The following is a 22,348-nucleotide window of genomic DNA, read 5'->3' on the forward strand; positions in this document are numbered from 1 at the left end:
CTCTGCTTCTTCTGTGGTGTTTCCCCCCAGCAGCGTCCTCTTTTCCATGACCACAGCCACTGCGCTAAATCAGCCTCTCATTCCCGCTAGTCCAGATTCTTACTAGAACCCACTAACTGGCCTCCCTTTCTAAAGGCCCCCTGCTCTCTCATCCATTCTCCATCCTGTTGCCAGGTTTATCTTCCCCAAAACACAGAGCTGTTTGGAGAGACTATTGACAAAAGTTGTTTATTCAGGAAACATTTGTTGAGCCTTTAATATGTGCCAGGCACCGTGCTTATGTTCATCACTACCACCCCCCCACCCCCCACCCGCTAATTTTCTGCGGCTTAAAATTCCTCAGGGTTAGCTCAAATGCTAATGCCTCCAAGCAGAATGTTTACTGTCCTAAATCAGAATTAATTTGTCTCCCCAATGTGATTCAATAGTATTTTGCTATTGTTATTTTTATTCATTATTTGCTAGTTTTATTATTTTTATTTATGGTTATTTGTTACTTTTATTATAGCACTGTGTCTTCTCTCTAAAAGGCAATACCATCATCCAAAGTATATTGACTCAAGAGTCAAGAAAAAATCCTAGTCTCAGCTCTCTTACTCAGTGGCTGTATAACACCGGTGAGTGAACTTCGACTCTGAAAATCAGCCTACTCATCCCGCAAATGAAAACAATAATCAATAATCCGTAACTCTTGGGGCTGTGTGGGGATTAAAGGAGAGAATGTCGGAAAAGCATCTGACACTTAGTAGGTGTGTCTTTCGCTAGAGCAAGGGTTCTTAGCCTGGAATTCTTGGACACTGAGGGGATGCATCAATGAGCTTCAGGAGTCTAAGGGTCTCCCTGGAAAGTATCTAACATTTTGTACGTCTCTAGGTGCATTTTTCTGGGAAAAGGGCCACAGCTTCCATCAATATCTCAAAGGGATTCTGAATCAAAAAGGGTTCCAAATCTCAGTGCTAGGCCATAAAGACACTGAAGGATTAGATCTGGCCTTTCGGGGGTTTCCACGGTGCTTTCTTATGCCTACATAGGTTCGAATCTTCACAACGTTTATTTGAAGGTAGTATCGGTACACCCACGTTTTCGATGAAGAAACGAGGAGACGAAGAGCGGTTTGTAAGGGGCAGAGTTCCTAACCAATGCAATTCTACGGAGCATCGATTCCAGGCCAAGGACCGATCCCGGCGCCGGGAAGCCAGAGCCAGTCAGCGCCCGGCAGTGAGGCTGCCTCCCGCCTGGCAGGTTCGCATCCCCGCCCAGCGCGCGGCTGGGCGACGTCGCAGAGCTGCTGGCCCCGTGAAATCGATCCCCGGCTTCCAGGGAGAAACGCTCCCGGACGCGGAGCCCCGCCCCACGCCGGCCTGACCCCGCCCCGCCGCGGTTGGTCCTGCCCGACGGTTCCCGGCGTCCCTCGGTCCCCCTCGGTAGTTTCCGGCAGTGATCGGGACTTTCTAACGTGCCCCCTGTTGTCTCTCGGCCGCCGTCCTCGCCCCCGCCGCCCCCCCTTGCGGCTCCCTCTCCCCCTCCCCCCAGCCGGCCGGGCTGGTGCCTCCGGCGCTACGGGCTGGGCAAGATGGCGGCCTTCGGGATCTTGAGCTACGAACACCGGCCCCTGAAGCGGCCGCGGCTGGGGCCTCCCGATGTGTACCCTCAAGATCCCAAACAGAAGGAGGTGCGTTCACAGACCGGGGCTGTGGCGGGGCCGGGGGCCAGTAGTCAGTACCAGAGGAAGCGCCGAGGGGTGGGGGGGCGGGGCGGTCTGGTGAGAGCGAAAGTCCTGAAAGGGGGAAGAGTAAAGTGGGTGCTAGGGAGTGGGACCTGGAGGGCAGGGGGGCGGTTCCTGGGCGTGAATAAGGGACGACGGAGGGGCCCGCTGGAGGCGCCCCCTACACACACTCCCCTCAGAAAGTTGTCTGAGGCAGCTTGGTGAGCCGAGGCTGCTGCCAGCCTGCGAAGGAAGAGTGAGGAGAGGAGCGAGCCCTGGCTGATGGGGAATCCGAGTGACTGGGGGGTGGGGGGGTGAGGGTGGGGTCCAAATGGACATGGGGGGGGCCTAGCTCTAAATAACCTATGCTACTCACTGCCCTCCTGCCTCCTTCCCCCTTCGTCCCCTGCCCTCCTCTCCCACCACCATCCCCCCAAAGAAAAAAAGAAAAAAAAACAACGCTAAAATGTCGTTTTCCTGCCTTAGGATGAACTGACGGCCTTGAATGTAAAACAAGGTTTCAATAACCAGCCTGCTGTCTCTGGGGATGAACATGGCAGTGCCAAGAACGTCAACTTCAATCCTGCCAAGGTGAGAAAACCATGCCAGGCTGAAGGAAAAGGCTGGAAGAATCTGAGAAGGAGCGAAGGCCCTGGGTTGCGAAGACTTTATGGGCCGACCTAAGTGATTCTCCTTCATAACCTACTGCCACCACATTGGCGTTGGCCCGTCAGAGGCATGGCCACCTCTCTACTCTTTCTTCCCTCAGATCAGTTCCAACTTCAGCAGCATTATTGCAGAGAAGTTACGTTGTAACACCCTCCCTGACACTGGTCGAAGGAAGCCCCAAGTGAACCAGAAGGACAACTTCTGGCTGGTGACTGCACGATCCCAGAGTGCCATTAACACCTGGTTCACTGACCTGGCTGGCACCAAGCCACTCACACAACTAGCCAAGAAGGTGAGATACTGTTTCCTGTTTTCAGGCCAAGTGTGTGTATGTATGGGGAGGGGGAGCGTGGGTACCAAGTACCCTCCTGTTCTCAGATTAAGCTGCATGAGTGCCAGCTCATGGGGATGAAAGAGGTCTCACAATTTGCGATGCCCATATCCAGGTCCCCATTTTCAGTAAGAAGGAAGAAGTGTTTGGGTACTTAGCCAAATACACAGTACCTGTGATGCGTGCCGCCTGGCTCATTAAGATGACCTGTGCCTACTATGCAGCAATGTCTGAGACCAAGGTTAAGAAGAGACATGTCGTTGACCCCTTCACGGGTGAGTAACTCCTAATACCAGGGGTCCCTCCACTGATCGCCTCGAGGAGTGATAGACCCTTGGATTCATTTTCCTTCCTCATCTATATTCCTTGCTTCTGCTTGTGTGTTGCATTCTCTCAGTAAGCACCGGTATCTTGAGCATCTACCGTATGTGTGTACTGGGCCGTGACGATGGCTGATCCCTAATCCATGCCCTTAGGATGCTTATAGTCTAGTAGGGAATGCCCCGGCATGTGTACGAATCACATCGTGAAATATCAGAAGTAGTAAGTGTCAAAAGAGGAGGCAGAAGCTTCTTTGAGACTTCAGTGGACAGAAATATTGCTTTGTTTTGGGGACACCTGGGGAGGTTTTACGCAGGTGGCATTTGACTAAAGCCTAAGAGGATTGATAGGATTTAGAAGTATAGCAGTCCTCCCTTGTCCCGGGAGGATGTGTTCCAAGACCCTCAGTGGATGCCTAAAACCGTGAATACTACCAAACCCTATATGTACTATGTTTTTTTTCTATACATATGTACCTATGATAAAGTTTAATTTGTAAATTAGACACAGTAAGAGATTGACAATAGTAAGCAATAATAAAATAGAACAATTCCGACAACATACTATAATAAAAGTTTTCTGAATGTGGTATCGCTCTTTCAAAATACTGTACTGTACTCACCCTTCCTGTGATGATGTGACATGATACGATGCCTGCATGATGAAATGGAGTGAGGTGAATGATGTAGGCATTGTGATGTAGCATTAGGCTACAATTGACCTTCTGGTGATGCGTGAGAGGGAGGATCGTCTGCTTTGGGTGATCCTGGACCATAGAGCTATGACAATGTCGATGACTGGATGTCAGGAACAGACAATATCAATGGTTGTGGAAATTTAATACTTTAGGACCGCAGTTGACCACGGGTAACCGAAACCACAGAAAGCAAAACCATGGATACGGGGAACCACTGTATGGTGATTGGGAGTGGGATGGGCGACAGAAGGTGCTCTAAGCAGAGGGACAGTATAAAATAGCCCTTTCCCCATCTTTCCCTTAGAATGGACTCAGATTGTCACCAAGTACTTGTGGGAGCAACTGCAAAAGATGGCTGAGTACTACAGGCCAGGGCCTGTGGGCAGTGGGGGCTGTGGTTCTACTATCGGGCCCTTGCCCCATGATGTAGAGCTGGCAATCCGGCAGTGGGACTACAACGAGAAGCTGGCCATGTTCATGTTCCAGGTAGGAAGTAGGGCCTATCGTGGGGGGCATTGGATTGAGCCTGAGCTCACACTCTGCCAGTAGGGATCGGGGTCAGCCTGCCACTTTGCCCCTGTTGTACTTCTCTTCGTCCTGTCATTGACTCTATCTGCCTCATCACTAAGCATCCCTGGGCCAAACCAATCCTCTTCCCAACCCCTGGTACCCACAGGATGGGATGCTGGACAGGCACGAGTTCCTGACCTGGGTGCTTGAGTGTTTTGAGAAAATCCGACCTGGAGAGGATGAGTTACTTAAGCTGCTGCTGCCTCTGCTGCTTCGAGTAAGGCCTAGGACCTAGGGGAGGGTTGGGGGAGAGGTTCGAGGCTGGGTAAGATGTGAGAGCAGGGTGCCTGGGGTAGAACTGGGGGCTTTGCTTCTTTTCTTCACAGTACTCCGGGGAATTCGTTCAGTCTGCGTACCTCTCCCGCCGCCTTGCCTACTTCTGTACCCGGAGACTGGCCCTGCAACTGGATGGCATGAGCAGTCACTCATCTCATGTTATGTCTGCTCAGTCGACAAGCACACTGCCCACTACCCCTGCTCCTCAGCCCCCAACTAGCAGCGCACCCCCCACACCCTTTAGTGACCTGCTTATGTGCCCTCAGCACCGGCCCCTGGTGTTTGGCCTCAGCTGTATCCTTCAGGTAGGCACTGGGTGGATCCAACGGCACATTGACAGGTGTCCCGATGGGAGTTGGATGCCTGTCCTGGAGAATGGGGGTGATTCATAATTGGAGGGGGAAGTCGGCACCGAGTACTTCCTTGGGAATTGATCACTGCTTCTCATTTGCAGGGTGTTAGTTCCTTTTCTGTTCCTTAGTTCTCTTTCAGGGCTAAATAGTAGGCCCAAAGGCTTTTAGGAGAGTGGGGGCTGGGAGGGGCGCCGAGACAGTATGACGCCACCCCAGAGACAGCATAAGTTTGGATGGGAACTCTAAGGGTGGGGTATAATAGTGGATGGAATTCTGGAGAGATTGCACTGGTACCTGAGTCTGACTTCTGTTTCCTGTCTGGAAGACCATCCTCCTGTGTTGTCCTAGTGCCCTGGTTTGGCACTATTCGCTGACTGATAGCCGAATTAAGACTGGCTCACCACTTGACCACCTGCCTATTGCCCCCTCCAACCTGCCCATGCCAGAGGGCAACAGTGCCTTCACTCAGCAGGTAAGTCAGACTAATCGCATGCCACCCCCAGATTGGCAGGTGAGGCTCCATTAGACATTGTCAGGAATAGTGACTCGGAGTCGGGCAGTGTTCTTTTAGCCTGGGCCCCTGGCCTTTGGCCTGCCTTGGTATACGGACGTCCTTACAATCTTCCTTTCCCATCTCGTAGGTCCGTGCAAAGTTGCGGGAGATTGAGCAGCAGATCAAGGACCGAGGACAGGCAGTCGAGGTTCGCTGGTCTTTTGATAAGTGCCAGGAAGCTACCGCAGGTGGGTTCCAGGGGACGGGTAATAAGAAGGACATTTGCGGGAAGGATGGGTGGTGAGGACACAGGCCTCACCATCGGATGCAGTGGGCTTCTACTTCAGGCCCCTTTGCCACTTTTGCTCCTTAGGCTTCACCATTGGACGGGTGCTCCACACTCTGGAAGTGCTGGACAGCCATAGCTTTGAGCGCTCTGACTTCAGCAACTCTCTTGACTCCCTTTGTAACCGAATCTTTGGATTGGGGCCCAGCAAGGATGGGCATGAGGTAAGCAAGGAGGGGATCTGAAGGAGTGGCAAACACTATGAGAGTGATGATATGTGTGGGGGGCAGGTGTGGAAACCAGGGGTTGTCTCAAGACCATCTTACTGGGGTTGGGTTTTTGAAGACAGGTCCCAGTCTTTAAGAAATGGGAACTTGGTTCTTTGTCTGCAGCCCTTCCTTGCTCACCCCTGTCTTCTTGGGCCTCCAGATCTCGTCAGATGATGTGAGAGTGATGATATGTGTGGGGGGCAGGCGTGGAAACCAGGGGTTGTCTCAAGACCATCTTACTGGGGTTGGGTGTTTGAAGACAGGTCCCAGTCTTTAAGAAATGGGAACTCGGTTCTTTGTCTGCAGCCCTTCCTTGTTCACCCCTGTCTTCTTGGGCCTCCAGATCTCGTCAGATGATGATGCTGTGGTGTCACTGCTGTGTGAATGGGCTGTCAGCTGCAAGCGTTCTGGTCGGCACCGTGCTATGGTGGTAGCCAAGCTGCTGGAGAAGAGACAGGCAGAGATCGAGGCTGAGGTTAGGGGCAGAGAGCAAGCGAAGAGTGCGATTGGCCAGTGGGGCAGTGGCAGCTGGGCATGGAGCCGGACGGAGCTGGTGGTGGGACCAGAGTTGAAGTTGTGAGAATCAAGAAGTGGTAGAGAGCCAACAGGGGAAGTTGAGGACAAAAGGCAAATGTATAACAGAAAGGAGTGGATTGATGTCAGAGCTAGAGTCGCGATGAAGACTTCAGTGGGGAAGCGGTAAAGAACGTGGAGGTCCAAGGGAGGATGCGAGTGGAAAGCTTGGGGTGGTGGTTCCTGCGTTACACACGGAGAAAGGAGCGAAGAAACAGGTAGAAACCAATCCTGCAGTTTGTACTCTCATCTCACAGCGTTGCGGAGAATCAGAAGCCGCCGATGAGAAAGGCTCCATCGCCTCTGGCTCCCTCTCTGCTCCCAGTGCTCCCATTTTTCAGGACGTCCTCCTGCAGTTTCTGGATACACAGGCTCCCATGCTGAGTATGGACCCCTGCCACCCCCTGCTCACCTCGGCCTAGACTCAGTTACCCGTCACTGTCATCAGAGAGCATAATTAAGGGCCTTCTGGTATATATTTCCGTCTTGGGCTCTCTGCAGAATGACTTTTGTTGATAATTCTAGTCATCGGTCATCTTCTAGTTTAACAGAACAGAGAAATAAAGAGAAGACTAAAACCCAGAACGTGCCATCGAAGTACTGTCACATATACTTAGGAGCAGAGATGCTGCATTGTTTAATGAGATGGCGTGGGGGGCAAGAGGTGGGGACCAGCCACACTTCGTCCCCCAGCAGTTTTTGGCTTGGTTTCTTTGTTGTTGGTGGCTCCTCTTCCTGCCCCCCTCGGGTACTCTAGGAGGAGCATGCCTTAAGTGGGTCCCTCTCCCTTCTTGCCCGTGTCTTTTGTGCTTTCCTAACTCAACTTTTCTCGTTCCCTCCCCTTCCAGCGGACCCCCGGAGTGAGAGCGAGCGGGTGGAGTTCTTTAACTTGGTCCTACTCTTCTGTGAGCTCATCCGACATGATGTTTTCTCCCACAACATGTACACTTGCACCCTCATCTCCCGAGGGGACCTTGCCTTTGGAGCCCCTGGTCCCCGGCCTCCCTCTCCCTTTGACGACCCTGCCGATGACCAGGAACGCAAGGAGGCCGAGGGCAGCAGCAGTAGCAAGCTGGAGGTGAGTGAGCTTTTCCTGGCCCTCAATAGTTTCCCACCATGCTGCCATCCTCCTCCTGCCAGTCCCCTCCTAATGAGGGTAGTGTGTGCTCAATGCTTCATGTTTACCAGGCACTGGCACGGCATTCCTTTCCATTTGATCCTCAACCGCCCTGTGACGTTCTCTTATCCCCACTTTAAAGCTGAAAGAAACTGAGGCCTGTGGTGGTAAAATGACGGGTCAAGGCTCGGATCCAGGTCCTGTGCTTTTCCCAGCATGGTCTCTCTCCATCTCCCCATCAGCATTTCTGGATGGTGGGTGGGGAGCAGCTGCCTGGGCTAAAGCAAGTCCACTTGTGTTCCGTGCCCTCAGGACCCAGGGCTCTCGGAGTCTATGGACATCGACCCAAGTTCCAGTGTACTCTTCGAGGACATGGAGAAGCCTGACTTCTCAGTAAGTTGGAGCCTGGTGTGGAAGAAGCTGGCTCCGGGCCTCCCCCCCCACCCGCGAAGTTTCTCTGCACCCTCATCCTGTCTGCTTCCTCTGAAGGTTCTGCCCTCTCGCCTTCCTTAGCTGTTCTCCCCGACTATGCCCTGTGAGGGGAAGGGCAGTCCATCCCCCGAGAAAGTAGACATCGACAAGGAGATGAAGCCGCCGCCCAAGGAGAAGCTGGAAGGGACTCTCGGGGTCCTTTACGACCAGCCGCGCCATGTGCAGTATGCCACACACTTTCCCATCCCCCAGGTACTCCCCCCCACCCCCCACCGGGCGACCCTGTGTTTTGAGGCCAGGTTTCTGGTCAAGGACCATGCGGAGGGTCGGAGCTGTTCTAGAGGGTTCGGCGCGCGGGGCAGGGCCGGAGCACTGGGCTGCTGAGGGGCATGGCGCATGCTTTGAAGAGGAGGAAAGAGGTCCTGCCCAGTCTGACGGTGCCGCTGGGGTGCAGGAGGAGTCGTGCAGCCATGAGTGCAACCAGCGCTTGGTCGTACTGTTTGGGGTGGGAAAGCAGCGAGATGATGCCCGTCATGCCATCAAGAAAATCACCAAGGATATCCTGAAGGTTCTCAACCGCAAGGGCACAGCGGAAACTGGTGGGTGTGAGGCTCCTTAAGCAGATCTCCCCCAAAGAGTGCCCTAGTCAGTCTTCCCTTCACCAGCATAGGGCACTCCCAGTCATGTCCCGATAGCCTGTCTCTTGGGGTCCCCTGAGAGCTCTAGTCCTTTTGAAACTTCCCCCCTCGTTCCCCCCCTCTGCAGACCAGCTTGCTCCTATTGTGCCTCTGAATCCTGGAGACCTGACATTCTTAGGTACCTCACAGTAAGCCCCGTGCTGCTCGCCCTCCCTCGCCCTTCCCTCCCTCCCTGTACGCATTCCTCCAAGGTCCACATCGCCTGTGGTCCTCGAAACCTTCGCTTCACTGTCCCTTTCCCTTCATCCCTCGCCCACCCCTTCCTCGGCCCTCCCTTCCCATCTTCCCTTTCCCTTCACTCCGTGCCTCCTGTCCCCCTTCCTTCCCCACCCACCCATAGCCTTCTCTCCATACACCCCTTCCCCACCCCCAGTCAACGAGTTATCTTCCCTGTCCTGACTGGCCCCTTTCAACTGTCCCCTCAGGTGGGGAGGATGGGCAGAAGCGGCGGCGCAACCGGCCTGAAGCCTTCCCCACTGCTGAAGATATCTTTGCTAAGTTCCAGCACCTTTCCCACTATGACCAACACCAGGTCACAGCTCAGGTGTGGCCCACGTCCCGCCCCTTCCCACTCTCGGACCTCCTGTCCTGTTTTCTTTTCCTCATCTTTTCCCTGCCCTAGGGCTCCTGGTCTCATCCCCTTCCACCACCATCCTTTCCTGCTCTTCCCACCTGTCTGCACTCCCATCTCACTCCCACTGCCCTTATCAGGTCTCCCGGAATGTTCTGGAGCAGATCACGAGCTTTGCCCTTGGCATGTCATACCACTTGCCTCTCGTGCAGCATGTGCAGTTCATCTTTGACCTCATGGAATATTCGCTCAGCATCAGTGGCCTCATCGACTTTGCCATTCAGGTGGGGAACTTGGGCTGCCCGGGGTGGGGGAGTTTTGCTGCATAGCGTCCAAAGGACAGGACCGAGGCTGAAGCCAGAGGCGCAGACTCTTCAGAGGGGGTGGGGGAGACATCAACTAAGATGGCAGGAACAGAGGCTCCCGTGCCCCCTGGGGAAGCTCAAGAGCTCAAGACTGTCCTCCCACTGTGGAGGTCCTAGAATCGGATCCTGGAGACTGTGTGCGTTGCTGATGCGGCTACTGTCCTTGATAGAATGAATGACAGTAGCCTATGGCAGCATGGCCCTTCCAAACGGAGGCAGCACCAGCAGGCTGGGGCTGGGCCCGGTCGTGGCAGTTTCTTCGCAGGAAGGGGCTTCTACACCGCGTATGGGGCCTCTTCTCATTTCTCACCCCTGCTCTGCTAGCTCCTGAATGAATTGAGTGTCGTCGAAGCTGAGTTGCTTCTCAAATCCTCGGACCTGGTGGGCAGCTACACTACCAGCCTGTGCCTGTGTATCGTGGCTGTCCTGCGACACTATCATGCCTGCCTCATCCTCAACCAGGACCAGATGGCACAGGTCTTTGAGGGGTAAGCGGAGCTTCGAAGTCAGCAAACACACAGGGCTCTGGTGAATGCGGGCGGAAGTGGCCTGCGAAGAGCACACAGGGCTCTCAGCGTGGGGAAGTGTGTACCATTCGGGAGAGGAGGAGAGGGGCGGGTCCAGCCGAGGGACTTGGGTCTGTGTCCAGGCATCTTTGTTGCCCGGCCCCTGCACTCTGCCTCTGGACCCTCCTGACCCTGCCTCCTTGACAGGCTGTGTGGCGTGGTGAAGCATGGCATGAACCGGTCGGATGGGTCCTCTGCGGAACGCTGTATCCTTGCTTATCTCTATGATCTGTACACCTCCTGTAGCCATTTAAAGAGCAAATTTGGGGAGCTGTTCAGGTAAGAGAGGTGGGAGGTTGGGTAGAGAGTGGAACCTTGTCCTGTCTCTTTCCCATTGCCGCCCAACTCGGCAGCCTGCCGTGTCTGGGGCCGGGGGCTTGGTCCCTGAGAACGGGCCTTCTTCCTCGGCCTTGTCTCCAGCCCATCCTGGGGGGCCTACACTCCCCCTCCCTGCCTCCAGAGGCCCCTGTACCTTCTTCTCCCTGGCTTCCTTTCTTGCCCAGTCTACTTTGTCCCTTCTCCATTTCCCTTGTCCCAGGGTCCCACGTTGCTCCCCCTTCCTGAGTATCCCTCTATGTCACCAGCCCGTCCACACTACTGTCTCCTTTCCCCACCCTGCAGTGACTTCTGCTCCAAGGTGAAGAACACCATCTACTGCAACGTGGAGCCCTCAGAATCCAATATGCGCTGGGCGCCCGAGTTCATGATTGACACTCTGGAAAACCCTGCCGCTCACACATTCACGTACACGGGGCTAGGCAAGAGTCTTAGTGAGAACCCTGCTAACCGCTACAGCTTTGTCTGCAATGCCCTTATGCACGTCTGTGTGGGGCACCATGATCCCGATAGGTATGGGGCGTACTGAGTGAGGAGTGGGCACCGCGCTCCGGCCCATATTGGGAGGGATGAAATGCCCGGGAGGTACTGCAGCCTTGGTCATTAACGAGTCTGTGCTTTTGCGGAACAAGGGTTTTCCTGAGGGCGCTTGTACTTTTTCCCCAGGGTGAATGACATCGCAATCCTGTGTGCGGAGCTGACCGGCTACTGCAAGTCCCTGAGCGCAGAATGGCTGGGCGTCCTTAAGGCCTTGTGCTGCTCATCTAACAACGGCACCTGTGGCTTCAATGACCTCCTGTGCAATGTGGATGTGAGACGGGACGGGCTCCTGCTGGGACGCATGGGCCAGTTCCCAGGGCAGGCTGGGAAGGGGCAGACTTCTGGGGACTGGAGCAGGTGCCCTCTGTCCACACTCAGTCACCATGTCTGTCTGCTTTTCCTCCAGGTCAGTGACCTGTCTTTTCACGACTCGCTGGCTACCTTTGTTGCCATCCTTATCGCTCGGCAGTGTTTGCTCCTGGAGGATCTGATCCGCTGTGCTGCCATCCCTTCACTCCTTAATGCTGGTGACCTGGCAACCCAGAAGCCCTAGCATTCCCAGACCCCAAATTTCACTGCACATTCGATGGCCGCACTCCCGGTGTTCAGTGTGGGGCTCCCTGCCATCAGCTTGTGACGCTACAAGCAGCTGCCCTCATACAGCCAAACAGTTGGCGGTTCCACCCCTCCTCTGGCATTATCTTGCCTTTGCTCCTTTTGCCTGAGTTCGGCTCCCCTGTTAGCATCCGCCCCCCCAAACCCATATGCAGCCCGCCTTCATCCTTCATCCTGTCTGATCTGCTCTGTCTTCCTTTTTTCAGCTTGCAGCGAGCAGGACTCTGAGCCAGGAGCCCGGCTTACCTGCCGCATCCTCCTCCACCTTTTCAAGACACCTCAACTCAATCCTTGCCAGTCGGATGGAAGTAAGTGACCCCTTTGGAGCCAGCCAGCGGTAGAAAGAGTGGCTACCGGCCTGCCCCCCCCACCCCAGTTCCCTACTGCTTCCCCTGACTTCAGCTCCCTCCCCAGACAAGCCTACGGTAGGAATCCGCTCCTCCTGTGACCGCCACCTGCTGGCTGCGTCCCAGAACCGCATCGTGGATGGAGCCGTGTTTGCTGTTCTCAAGGCTGTGTTTGTACTTGGTATGGGGGTAGGAAGGGAGTGGGGCCAGAAGTGTGTCTAGGGTGGAGCGCCAGCGAAACTACAAAGGACAGTCTCTCTCTCCCGAAGGTGGTCTCCCTGACCTTTGGGGAGGAGAGCGGGGAGGGAAGTATATTTCTGTCCCATAGGGCAGGATTTGGGGAGCTGCTGCCCTGTGGGTCTGGGCTGGGTCTCCCCACAGTGTTCAGATCTCACTCTGCCCTCCCTATCTCCCGCCCGTGGGCCACAGGGGATGCGGAGCTCAAGGGCTCAGGCTTCACTGTGACAGGAGGGTCAGAAGAACTTCCAGAGGAGGAGGGAGGAGGTGGCAGTGGCGGTCGGAGGCAGGGTGGCCGCACCATCTCTGTGGAGACAGCCAGTCTGGATGTGTATGCCAAGTACGTGCTGCGCAGCATCTGCCAACAGGTCAGTGTCACCTTCCCCCACCCCTCCTGAATGCCTCTCTATAATATCGTCCTGTTTCCAGCCATGAGCACGCCACCTCCCTACCATACATCACGTCCCTCGGCAAGCCCTAGCCCATTGCCCTCGTTCCTGACCTGCCCCTGCCCCTGCTCGCTGCCCCAGTGCCCTGACGACTGGCTTCCTCAGGAATGGGTAGGAGAACGTTGCCTTAAATCGCTGTGTGAGGACAGCAATGACCTCCAAGACCCCGTGCTGAGTAGTGCCCAGGCCCAGCGCCTCATGCAGCTCATCTGCTACCCACATCGACTGCTGGACAGTGAGGATGGCGACAACCCCCAGCGGCAGCGCATTAAGCGGATTCTCCAGGTGGGCCAAGGTGACGGGGGCCATGGAGGGGGCTGTGGGACCTGAGCCTGGGGTGAAACCATGGAACCTTGAGGGAAACAGAGAGGGAGTTAGTAAGACGCTGAACAAGGATGTGGGCAAGAGGTGGTGAGAGAAACGGCTCCAGCAGTGGTTTGGAAGTCAAGGCCAAGCCGTCTGGACTCCAGGATAAACTGCCAGGTGACAGCACAGCCGTCTGGGTGGGGTAGAACTGTTGCTTATCAGTGGGAGGCCTCATTTCTGGCATTTGGGTCATGGCTCAGTAATGGGTACTGAGCATCTCCTGCATATGGAGCGTCTGCTTTGTGCTGGGTACTGTGCTCAGTACTCTGTACACACTCTCATTTAATCTTTCTGATCCTGAGAAGTAGCTATGAGGATCCCTGTTTGACCAGTGAGGAAACTGAGGCTATGACGTTAGATAACTTGCCCAGTCACGCTGCTAGGAAATTGCGTGTCCGTGTGTGAACCCAGATGGAGCCATGCCCTTTCTGCTCCACCTCGCTGCTGCAGACAGTTGGGTAAAGGGTGAGCAAAGAAAGCCATTGAAGGAGAAGCTAAAGGAATGAGGTCTCTTCAGCCCCGAGGAGACAATGCCAAAGAGAGATTAGCTACCAGTGGCCTTGGGGTCTGCAGAGGGCTTTCAGCAGCTGGTGTGAAGTAGGAGGTGCGGGCTTCAACTTGAACATCAACGATTTAGCTCAGGTGTTAAACGGCACTTCCTCACGCTGAGGAATGGGAGGCCCTGCAACCGTAGGCTGAGAACACGTGAAGTCTTTCCTGAACTGCTTTTAAAATAGGATCCATTTGTCAACCATTTGGGATTATTTAGGTATAGTCTTTCCTAAAGCTGGATCCAGAGGGGTACCTTTCAGTATGGGATTTGAGGCTCTGAGAGATCAGGAACTGGCCTCAGGGTGACACGATGATGACTAGCTTGGGGATGGGGGTCTCTGTCACAGAACTTGGACCAGTGGACCATGCGCCAGTCTTCCTTGGAGCTGCAGCTCATGATCAAGCAGACCCCCAACAATGTGAGTGGTGCCTGCTCCATGTGTCGGAGGTGGGCCACCATAGAAGAGCCTTGGTCCTACCTGGGCTTCTTGAGATAAGAGAGCATGGGAAGAGGGCAGATGTGTGGAGCCGATGATAAGGGAACTGGGTTGGGAGTGTTGGGGCTCTCAGCTGTGAGGAAGGTTGGCGGCGATAGTGGTGGTGGAGGCTGTTTCTATGGCCACAACCGCAAGGGGGTTTGTCAAGGAGAAGACAGTGGGGAATTGGAGAAATACGGAGGTGCTGGGGCGCACGACCCCTAACACAGTGGTGTCCCGACCCTCCCATCAACCTCCATGGGTGCCTTCCCATGCCCTCATCTCTCGTCTCCCCTACTATCTGTTTTCCGTCACTGCCAGCTACCCATTTAGCATCCCTGTGCCTTTCCTCCTTCCCAGGAGATGAATTCCCTCTTAGAGAACATTGCCAAAGCCACAATTGAGGTTTTCCAACAGTCAGCAGAGACAGGGTCCTCTTCTGGAAATACTGCAAGCAACATGGCCAGCAGCAGCAAGACCAAGCCCGTGCTCAGGTTGGGTAGACACGTGTTAGGACCCAGGCCCTTGTGAGTTTCTCTGCTGGCCGCCTGGAGATGGGTGTCGGGCATGGCCGTGAGGATCGGGGAGGATGGATTGTCCTAACCGTGCCTGGCTGCTCTGTAACCTGGTGGACTCCATCTGTCCCCCAGCTCTCTAGAGCGCTCTGGTGTCTGGCTGGTGGCCCCTCTCATTGCTAAACTGCCCACCTCAGTCCAGGGGCACGTGCTGAAGGCTGCTGGGGAAGAATTGGAGAAGGGCCAGCACCTGGGCTCCTCTTCCCGCAAAGAACGTGATCGACAGAAGCAGAAGAGGTAAAGCCCCTGTCGGGGGTGGGATTGAGGAGTGGAAAGGAGAGGAAGCGGGCCCAGCCTGGAACGCTTGAGGCACGGGGAGAGGATAAAACCCATGGAAAGGTGGAAAGTCGGAGGGTAAAAGTGAGCACAGTTGAGCAAGGGGCTGGATCTTACAGAGCAGACCCTGGGGCTTGGGCAGTGAGTTGGAAGCTGCCTGGTCTCCAACCCATGGTCCCGTTGTTGTGTTTTTCTGTCCCTCCTGTGTCCAGCATGTCCCTGTTGAGCCAGCAGCCTTTTTTGTCCCTGGTGCTGACGTGTCTGAAAGGGCAGGATGAGCAGCGTGAGGGACTCCTTACATCCCTCTACAGCCAGGTGCACCAGGTACAGGCCTCTGGGCTGTGGAGCCGGGCAGGAGGGCAGACAGGATGCAGCCGGGCAGCCACGGGGCACCTTGGAATGGAAACGAGGCTGTCCCTGAGCTGCGCGATACTTGTTTCTGTCTTAGATTGTGAATAATTGGCGAGATGACCAGTACTTGGATGATTGCAAACCTAAGCAGCTCATGCATGAGGCCCTCAAACTGCGGCTCAACCTGGTGAGGAGGAGGAAGGGGTCGGGTGAGGATGGAGGTTCCAGCTTTCTGAGAGGACATGGGGCCCGAAAGTGGTTGAGGAGACTGTACCCTGGCAGGGTCTCTGCCCCCATCCTCCCACATTCTGGCTGGGCCCGAGAAGACCTAGAACCCTGTTTTGCAATGTTGAATGGAATTCAACTCCCATGATTTTATAAGTAAGGGACTGAGGCCCAGAGATGTCAGTTGTTCAGTCACTGGCCCAAGACTATGTAGTGAATCCCGGGTACACCTGGCGCATTGACCACGGGCATCCCAAGTGCACCCCAGCCACGCCCTTCAGCACTGGGCTTCGCCCTGAGCCGTCTGACGGAGCTGTGCTGGCCTGGCAGGTGGGGGGCATGTTTGACACGGTGCAGCGCAGCACACAGCAGACCACGGAGTGGGCGGTGCTTCTCCTGGAGATTATCATCAGCGGCACTGTGGACATGCAGTCCAACAAGTAAAGCATCCCCTCCCTCCGCCTCGGTGCCCATGCTAACCCCCTGCCCCCAGCAGGTGTCTGCAGAGGCCCTGGCTTCCCGACCCGGTCCCGATGCCCTCAGCAGTGCTCTCTGCTTGTGTCCAGCCCAAGGCCTGCGTCCTCACCTCTGCCTTACCCGGTTTTCTCCCTGGCTTCCTGTCATAGCGAGCTCTTCACTACTGTACTGGACATGCTGAGCGTGCTCATCAATGGCACCCTGGCCGCTGACATGTCCAGCATCTCCCAGGGCAGCATGGAGGAGAACAAACGTGCCTACATGAACCTGGTGAAGAAGCTGCGGGTGAGCGGATGAGGCAGTGGCGATGCTGGGGAGATGGACTGTGCTTTGCACCACGTCCCCTGACCTTCCAGTGGCTGGCCTGCCTCAGGGCCTTTGCTCTGGCCACAGCCCCCAGCCTTGCCTTTTGCTTTGTTTTGCCTTCGTTGTTTGCACAGCCAGGTTCCGTGCTATCCCCAGACTTCCCGTGCCTCTGGTTCTGTAGCCCTGAACTCTTGTCCCCTTGTCCTTGTGCCTGCAGAAGGAGTTGGGGGAGCGCCAGTCAGACAGTCTGGAAAAGGTTCGCCAGCTGCTGCCGCTGCCCAAGCAGACCCGGGATGTCATCACCTGTGAGCCCCAGGGCTCCCTTATTGACACCAAGGGCAACAAAATTGCTGGCTTTGATTCCATCTTCAAGAAGGAGGCACGTTCCATTGTCTTTCCACCCCGGCCCTGCTTCCCACCCTGACCCCCATCCACAGCTGTCCCCCCTTTGGACAAGCGCCTTTCCTCCATCCAACTTGTAGCTACCATGTTTCCCCCAAAATAAGACTGGGTCTTACATTAATTTTTGCTCCAAAAGACACGTTAGGGCTTATGTTCAGGGGATGTCATCCTGAAAAATCATGCTAGGGCTTATTTTCTAGTTAGGTCTTCTTTTCGGGGAAACGCGGCATAATAGAAAGGATCGTCAGGCTAGGGCATCCATTGGGCTGTGCAGTGACAACTGCCTGTGAGGTGCTCAGCTCATCACTTAACTTTCCTTACATTCTTCCCCCGTCCCTATCTTGGGAGTCTAACCCTCTTTCCTTGGTCCATCCCTTCACCCCTACCGGCCACTCAGCAATCCTGTCCACCTTTTAACATGCCGCCCATTTCTCAGCACCCCGCCGTCCTCTATCCTCTGCCCCGCCTGCCTCCTGTCCTGCACCCCCCCGCTTTCATGACCGCCCTCATCTCCACCCCTGCATTTCTCTCCCACACCCCCCGCTCTGCACAGTTGTGTCCTCCCCTGTCTATCGGTGGCATTATTTGTTCAGTAACCGTGTTGTGTGCAGTGGAGGGAGAGGAAAAGAGGGTGCAGGATTTACAATCCAGTCAACCCATGCACGGTACACTGTTTTCATTTTCCTAGGCCTCCTGTGTCTGTCTATCCGCCTGTCTGTGTCTCCGTCTGCCTGCCTCTCACTCTACCTCTCAGTATCTCTCCACCCATCTATTTGCCTCTTTCTCTGCGTGTCTTTAGTCCCGTTTCTGTCTGTCTGCTCCCCCGCCCATCGCTCTGTCTCTGCTGTGTGCACATGTGTGTGTCCGTGTTCATCTATCTTCCCCTCGCCCTGTCCCCTGAACCTTCCCTTGACTTGCCTTGGTTGCCAGTGGGCCATTCCCCTTCCTCCACGTCCTCAAGGTCTGTCTTCTTCTCCCGGAGCAGGGTTTGCAGGTTTCCACCAAACAGAAGATCTCTCCCTGGGATCTTTTTGAGGGCTTGAAGCCATCGGCGCCTCTGTCCTGGGGCTGGTTTGGGACAGTACGGGTGGACCGGCGAGTGGCCCGGGGTGAGGAGCAGCAGCGCCTGCTGCTTTACCACACACACCTGAGGCCCCGGCCACGGGCCTATTATCTGGAGCCGCTGCCACTGCCACCGGAAGATGAGGAGCCCCCTGCTCCCACCCTGCTGGAGCCTGAAAAAAAGGCCCCAGAGCCCCCGAAAGCTGACAAAGCTGGGGCCGCCCCAGCCAGCACTGAGGAGCGCAAGAAGAAGTCCACCAAGGGCAAGAAACGCAGCCAGCCCACCGCCAAGACGGAGGTTTGTGCCGCCGCAGGCTGCTGCTTCCACAGCCTCTGTCTCTCGATGGTCCTGCCCAGGTTCTGGCTTGGGGGCAGGGGGCGCGTTGGGCAGGCTGCCCTTGGCATTATACACATTCAGCATCCAGGCCCTGTTGGGCCTGCCAGCCCGCCTCGGCCCAGCCTCCGCCTGTTCCCCCTCTGCCTTCACACAGGACTATGGAATGGGCCCGGGGCGGAGTGGTCCTTACGGTGTGACGGTACCTCCGGACCTCCTGCACCACGCGAACCCTGGCTCCATCCCACACATTAGCTACAGACCGGGCTCCATAGGCCTGTACACCCAGAATCAGCCACTACCTGCAGGTGAGTGCCCAGCCAGGAAGGAGGGACTTACCTGCACGCCCCTGCCGCCTGGAGGCCCGACGAGCCTGGAGAGCTCAGCCTGCTCCCCTTTCCAGGTGGCCCTCGCGTGGACCCATACCGCCCCGTGCGCTTACCGATGCAGAAGCTGCCGGCCCGGCCACCGTACCCTGGGGTGCTGCCCACAGCCGTGACAGGTGTCATGGGACTGGAACCGTCGCCGTACAAGGCCTCCGTGTACCGACAGCAGCAGCCTGCGGTGCCCCAAGGACAGCGCCTTCGCCAGCAACTTCAGGCAAAGATAGTGAGAGGGGCCTCCGGGAGAGGGGCATTTGGGGGACACTCGGGATCTTCACAGGATGTGTAGAGTGGGAGACACAGGGAACAAGACGGCGGAAAGTGTTGCCTCAGTCTGAGTTGGTCTCCTTTCCCCCTTTAGCAGAATCAGGGGATGTTGGGCCAGCCATCTGTCCACCAGATGACTCCCACCTCTACCTATGGTTTGCAGACCTCCCAGGTAAGGGCCCGACATGGTGAGGATTCGGGAGCTCGGTGTGAGTTGCTCTACGCGCCCTTGGCCCTGACACCCTCTCTCGTCCTCCCGTCCAGGGCTATACTCCTTATGTTTCTCATGTGGGATTGCAGCAACACACAGGCCCCGCAGGTACCATGGTGCCCCCCAGCTACTCCAGCCAGCCTTACCAGAGCACCCACCCTCCTACCAATCCTACTCTTGTAGATCCCACTCGCCACCTGCAGCAGCGGCCCAGTGGCTATGTGCACCAGCAGGCCCCAAGCTACGGACACGGGCTGAGCTCCACTCAGAGGTACCCTCGGGAGTGGGGGGTCATGAAAACACTGACATACGAAGGAGCATGTGACTGGGGAAAGCCTGTCGGGAGGTGATGGGACGAGTCAGACCTTCTGGAGATGTCCAGAACACTTAGCTAGCCATGCCGCCTATTGCCACAAAAGGCCAGAGCCAGAAGGCATCCTGGTGACCAGTAGTCTCACACCTACTTCCCCAGCATTTCTTCGAGGCCTAGAGAGGGGGAGTCATTCGTATGACCATGATAAGGGGAAATCTGGGGTGCCTAGATGCACTGCACGATCAGGAGTCATCAGGTCGGCATTAGAGCAGCCCACCAGCGGACTGGGCTCAAGAACACACCCTCCTGCTGTGCTGAGCGGCAGGCAAACCTTAGCTGAGACCTTGTGATTGTGGTTTGAGGCTCCCCAGCTTAGGGTGTAGGACCCTGGGGGGTGGAGCTTTCCTTAGACAAAGTCCTTTCCTTAAAAGTGTGGCCAGCGTGATGCTGGGGTGACATGAGGAAAGACACTACAAAAACTCCCAAGTCCCTCAGCACAAAGAATGGTTAGCGGGGGAGATGAGACTTACACATGAGAACACTTAGAGAACGCACTGAGGGCGGAGTAACCAGGTGTGCACTTGTGTGCTGTGAAGTCAGATGCGGATCCAGAAAAGGTAGGTGTGGCTGCTGTCCTGGTGGGCCTAGTCAGCAGAGAAAGTGTCGTGAAGGAGGTCAGACTGGTGCTGGCCCTGCAGGGATCACTCCAGTTTGGGTATTTGGACAGCAGGAGAAGGAAGGGGTTTGCAGGTAGAGGACATAGCATGAACAGACACGTGGGGACCCAAAGGAGCAGGCTGGCTGGGAGGACCAGTAGGAGAAGAGCTTGGATGGACATAAGACCTGTTGAGGGAGGTAGTGGGGGTAGGCCAGTGCTGGGCAGGGTGGAGAGGGCCGTGGGTGCTCAGTTCACAAGTGACACAGTCCGAGGAAGGGCTCTTCTGGTCTGGAAAGTGACATGGGGAGTTGGGCGTGTGGAGGGATTGGTGTGGAATGCGTGGAGAGCATGCATAGGGAAGGTGCGAGAGGACTTGAGATGGGGCCGGTGGTGTGCACACTGGGGTAAGGAAGGCGGAAGGAGCAGTAGGAATCCATTGTCTTGAAGCCCCTGAAATGTGATCAGGGTCACCACCACCAACAGAAACCTCAGTGAGTGTTTCCAAAATGCCTGTCTTGTACTGAGACTGGTTTGTGTTTTCATAAGAGAAAAATAACTGTACCAAATTGAGTAATTCCTAACCGTGAAGGTTAGGAGACGCCAAGATGGGGTATTGTGTTCACCCCTCATCCGCCCAACTAGAAAGCTGTCAGAACCCCAAAGGGCACTCGCGGTTGGTGACAGGGCATGAGTGAAATGAAGTGCCGAAGTATCCTTCCGGGTAGAATCCTGGACATGCCTGCCTCTCCCGGGGCCTTGTGTCTTTGCAGGTTTTCGCAGCAGAGCCTGCAGCAAGCACCCATAATGGGCGCCCTTACCCCACTGGGGGCCCAGGGCGTGCAGGCTGCCGTGCGCTCGGCCTCCATCGTGCCTGAGCAGCAGCCGCAGCCGCAGCCGCAGCCGCAGTCACAACAACAGTACCACATCCGGCAGCAGCAGCAGCAGCAGCTCCTGCGGGTAAGGCCTGGGGAGCCCCGGAGCTGCCCCGCTTCCTCCACGCTGTCGTCCAGACTGACTGTGGCCTTGGTTGGCACGCACTGGCACGTGCTGAGGCTAGGAAGCCAGTCCACCTGGTTTCTGGGGGTCTTGCTGGGACAGAGTTGGGGCTTGTCTGGGGTCCCGGATATTGGGTTTCTGGGTATGCGCTTTTCTCCCTACTGCTGCTTCCCTGCCATCATGCCTCCACCTGGCCACCCCTGCACTCAGCTGCTTTGCTCTCCTTCCAAGTATCTGGTGTTTTCTCGCAGCAGCAGCAACAGCAGCAGCAGCAGCAGCAACAGCAGCAGCAGCAACAACAACAACAACAACAGCAGCAGCAGCAGCAACAACAACAACACCAGCAGCAGCAACAACAGCAGCAGCAGCAGCAACAGCAGCCGCAGCAGCAGCAGGCTGCGGCCCCGCCCCAGCCGCAGCCCCAGCCCCAGCCCCAGTCCCAGCCCCAGGTACCTGCAGGCTCGGGGACAGCGTGCATGGGGTGGAGGGGGAGGCAAGGCACGGCACGCAGAAAAGGGGTCAGGACATGAGGATGCACCAGGAAGAGGAAGGTTCCAAGTAGAAGGAAGGTTCCAGTTCAGTATCCCACTTGCCATCTCCACCACAGTTCCAGCGCCAGGGACTTCAGCAGACACAGCAACAGCAACAGACAGCAGCTTTGGTCCGGCAGCTGCAACAACAGCTCTCCAGTAAGCCTGCCTCCCTGCCCAGCACAGCCCCACAGAATGAATGGGGGGGGGGGGTCAGTGGCTGAGGAGATGGCTTCCGGCCCAGGTTGTGGGGGGAAGCCTTGCACTCCATCCCTTCCCCTGGCACCAGAATGGCTCTCCACATGCTTGGCTTCCTACCCCTGATCCTCTCTGGTTTTTCACAGATACCCAGCCACAGCCCAGCACCAACATATTTGGACGCTACTGAGCCACCTGGAGAAGCGGCTTGTGCACTGGATTTGGCCCCACCCAGTCCTCCGAATCCCCAGTCCCCTTCCCGGGGTAGCACCAGGACTGGCTGGGGCTCTTTCTTCAGGCTCCATTTTGAATGAGTCTTTCGTATTTTTGTTAATGTCAGACATGGAGCTGTTGGGTTTTGTATATTATTTATATAGAGACCCCGGAGCTGTTGCACCCAATACACAGAGCTTCTTTGCAAAGGGCGCCTGTGACTTCTGCATGTGTGGGAAGGGCGGGCCGGTGGGAGCTGAGAGCCTTCATCCTGATCACGTCTCCCTACTTCCCTTGCACCCCCTAAACTTCTCAGTTCGATTTGGATTGCTGTCCTCTCTTCCCTTGTCCAAATGGGCAC

General features: G+C 55.9%; 1 protein-coding gene across 7 annotated transcripts; it reads left to right on the top strand.

The window, feature by feature from the left end:
• Positions 1 to 1,426: 1,426 nt before the first annotated feature.
• MED12 (mediator complex subunit 12) lies at positions 1,427 to 22,196 on the top strand. Of its 7 annotated transcripts, none has more exons than XM_019747986.2 (46): positions 1,427 to 1,672; positions 2,192 to 2,296; positions 2,475 to 2,666; positions 2,821 to 2,980; positions 4,028 to 4,209; positions 4,400 to 4,510; positions 4,620 to 4,874; positions 5,248 to 5,394; positions 5,564 to 5,663; positions 5,789 to 5,925; positions 6,314 to 6,445; positions 6,801 to 6,927; positions 7,392 to 7,621; positions 7,973 to 8,053; positions 8,174 to 8,344; positions 8,547 to 8,691; positions 8,858 to 8,908; positions 9,216 to 9,334; positions 9,502 to 9,645; positions 10,051 to 10,214; positions 10,440 to 10,571; positions 10,914 to 11,141; positions 11,295 to 11,439; positions 11,575 to 11,695; positions 11,990 to 12,091; positions 12,198 to 12,311; positions 12,560 to 12,735; positions 12,922 to 13,101; positions 14,082 to 14,153; positions 14,571 to 14,704; positions 14,861 to 15,022; positions 15,274 to 15,385; positions 15,510 to 15,599; positions 15,968 to 16,077; positions 16,264 to 16,399; positions 16,638 to 16,799; positions 17,808 to 18,182; positions 18,376 to 18,526; positions 18,622 to 18,827; positions 18,963 to 19,040; positions 19,133 to 19,187; positions 19,263 to 19,350; positions 20,821 to 21,007; positions 21,298 to 21,495; positions 21,654 to 21,735; positions 21,921 to 22,196. In XM_019747986.2, the coding sequence occupies exons 1-46, from the start codon at positions 1,574 to 1,576 to the stop codon at positions 21,962 to 21,964; spliced, it is 6,492 nt and encodes a 2,163-aa protein (XP_019603545.1). In that variant the 5' UTR covers positions 1,427 to 1,573; the 3' UTR covers positions 21,965 to 22,196. The 7 variants fall into 7 exon arrangements, with proteins under 7 accessions (XP_019603545.1, XP_019603541.1, XP_019603542.1 ...); XM_019747985.2 differs by having other exon boundaries at positions 1,434 to 1,672; positions 14,571 to 14,737; XM_019747982.2 differs by having other exon boundaries at positions 19,133 to 19,350.
• The last annotated feature ends 152 nt before the right edge of the window (positions 22,197 to 22,348 follow it).

Source organism: Rhinolophus sinicus, chromosome X, assembly GCF_036562045.2.
Source record: "Rhinolophus sinicus isolate RSC01 chromosome X, ASM3656204v1, whole genome shotgun sequence".
NCBI lineage: Eukaryota > Metazoa > Chordata > Mammalia > Chiroptera > Rhinolophidae > Rhinolophus > Rhinolophus sinicus.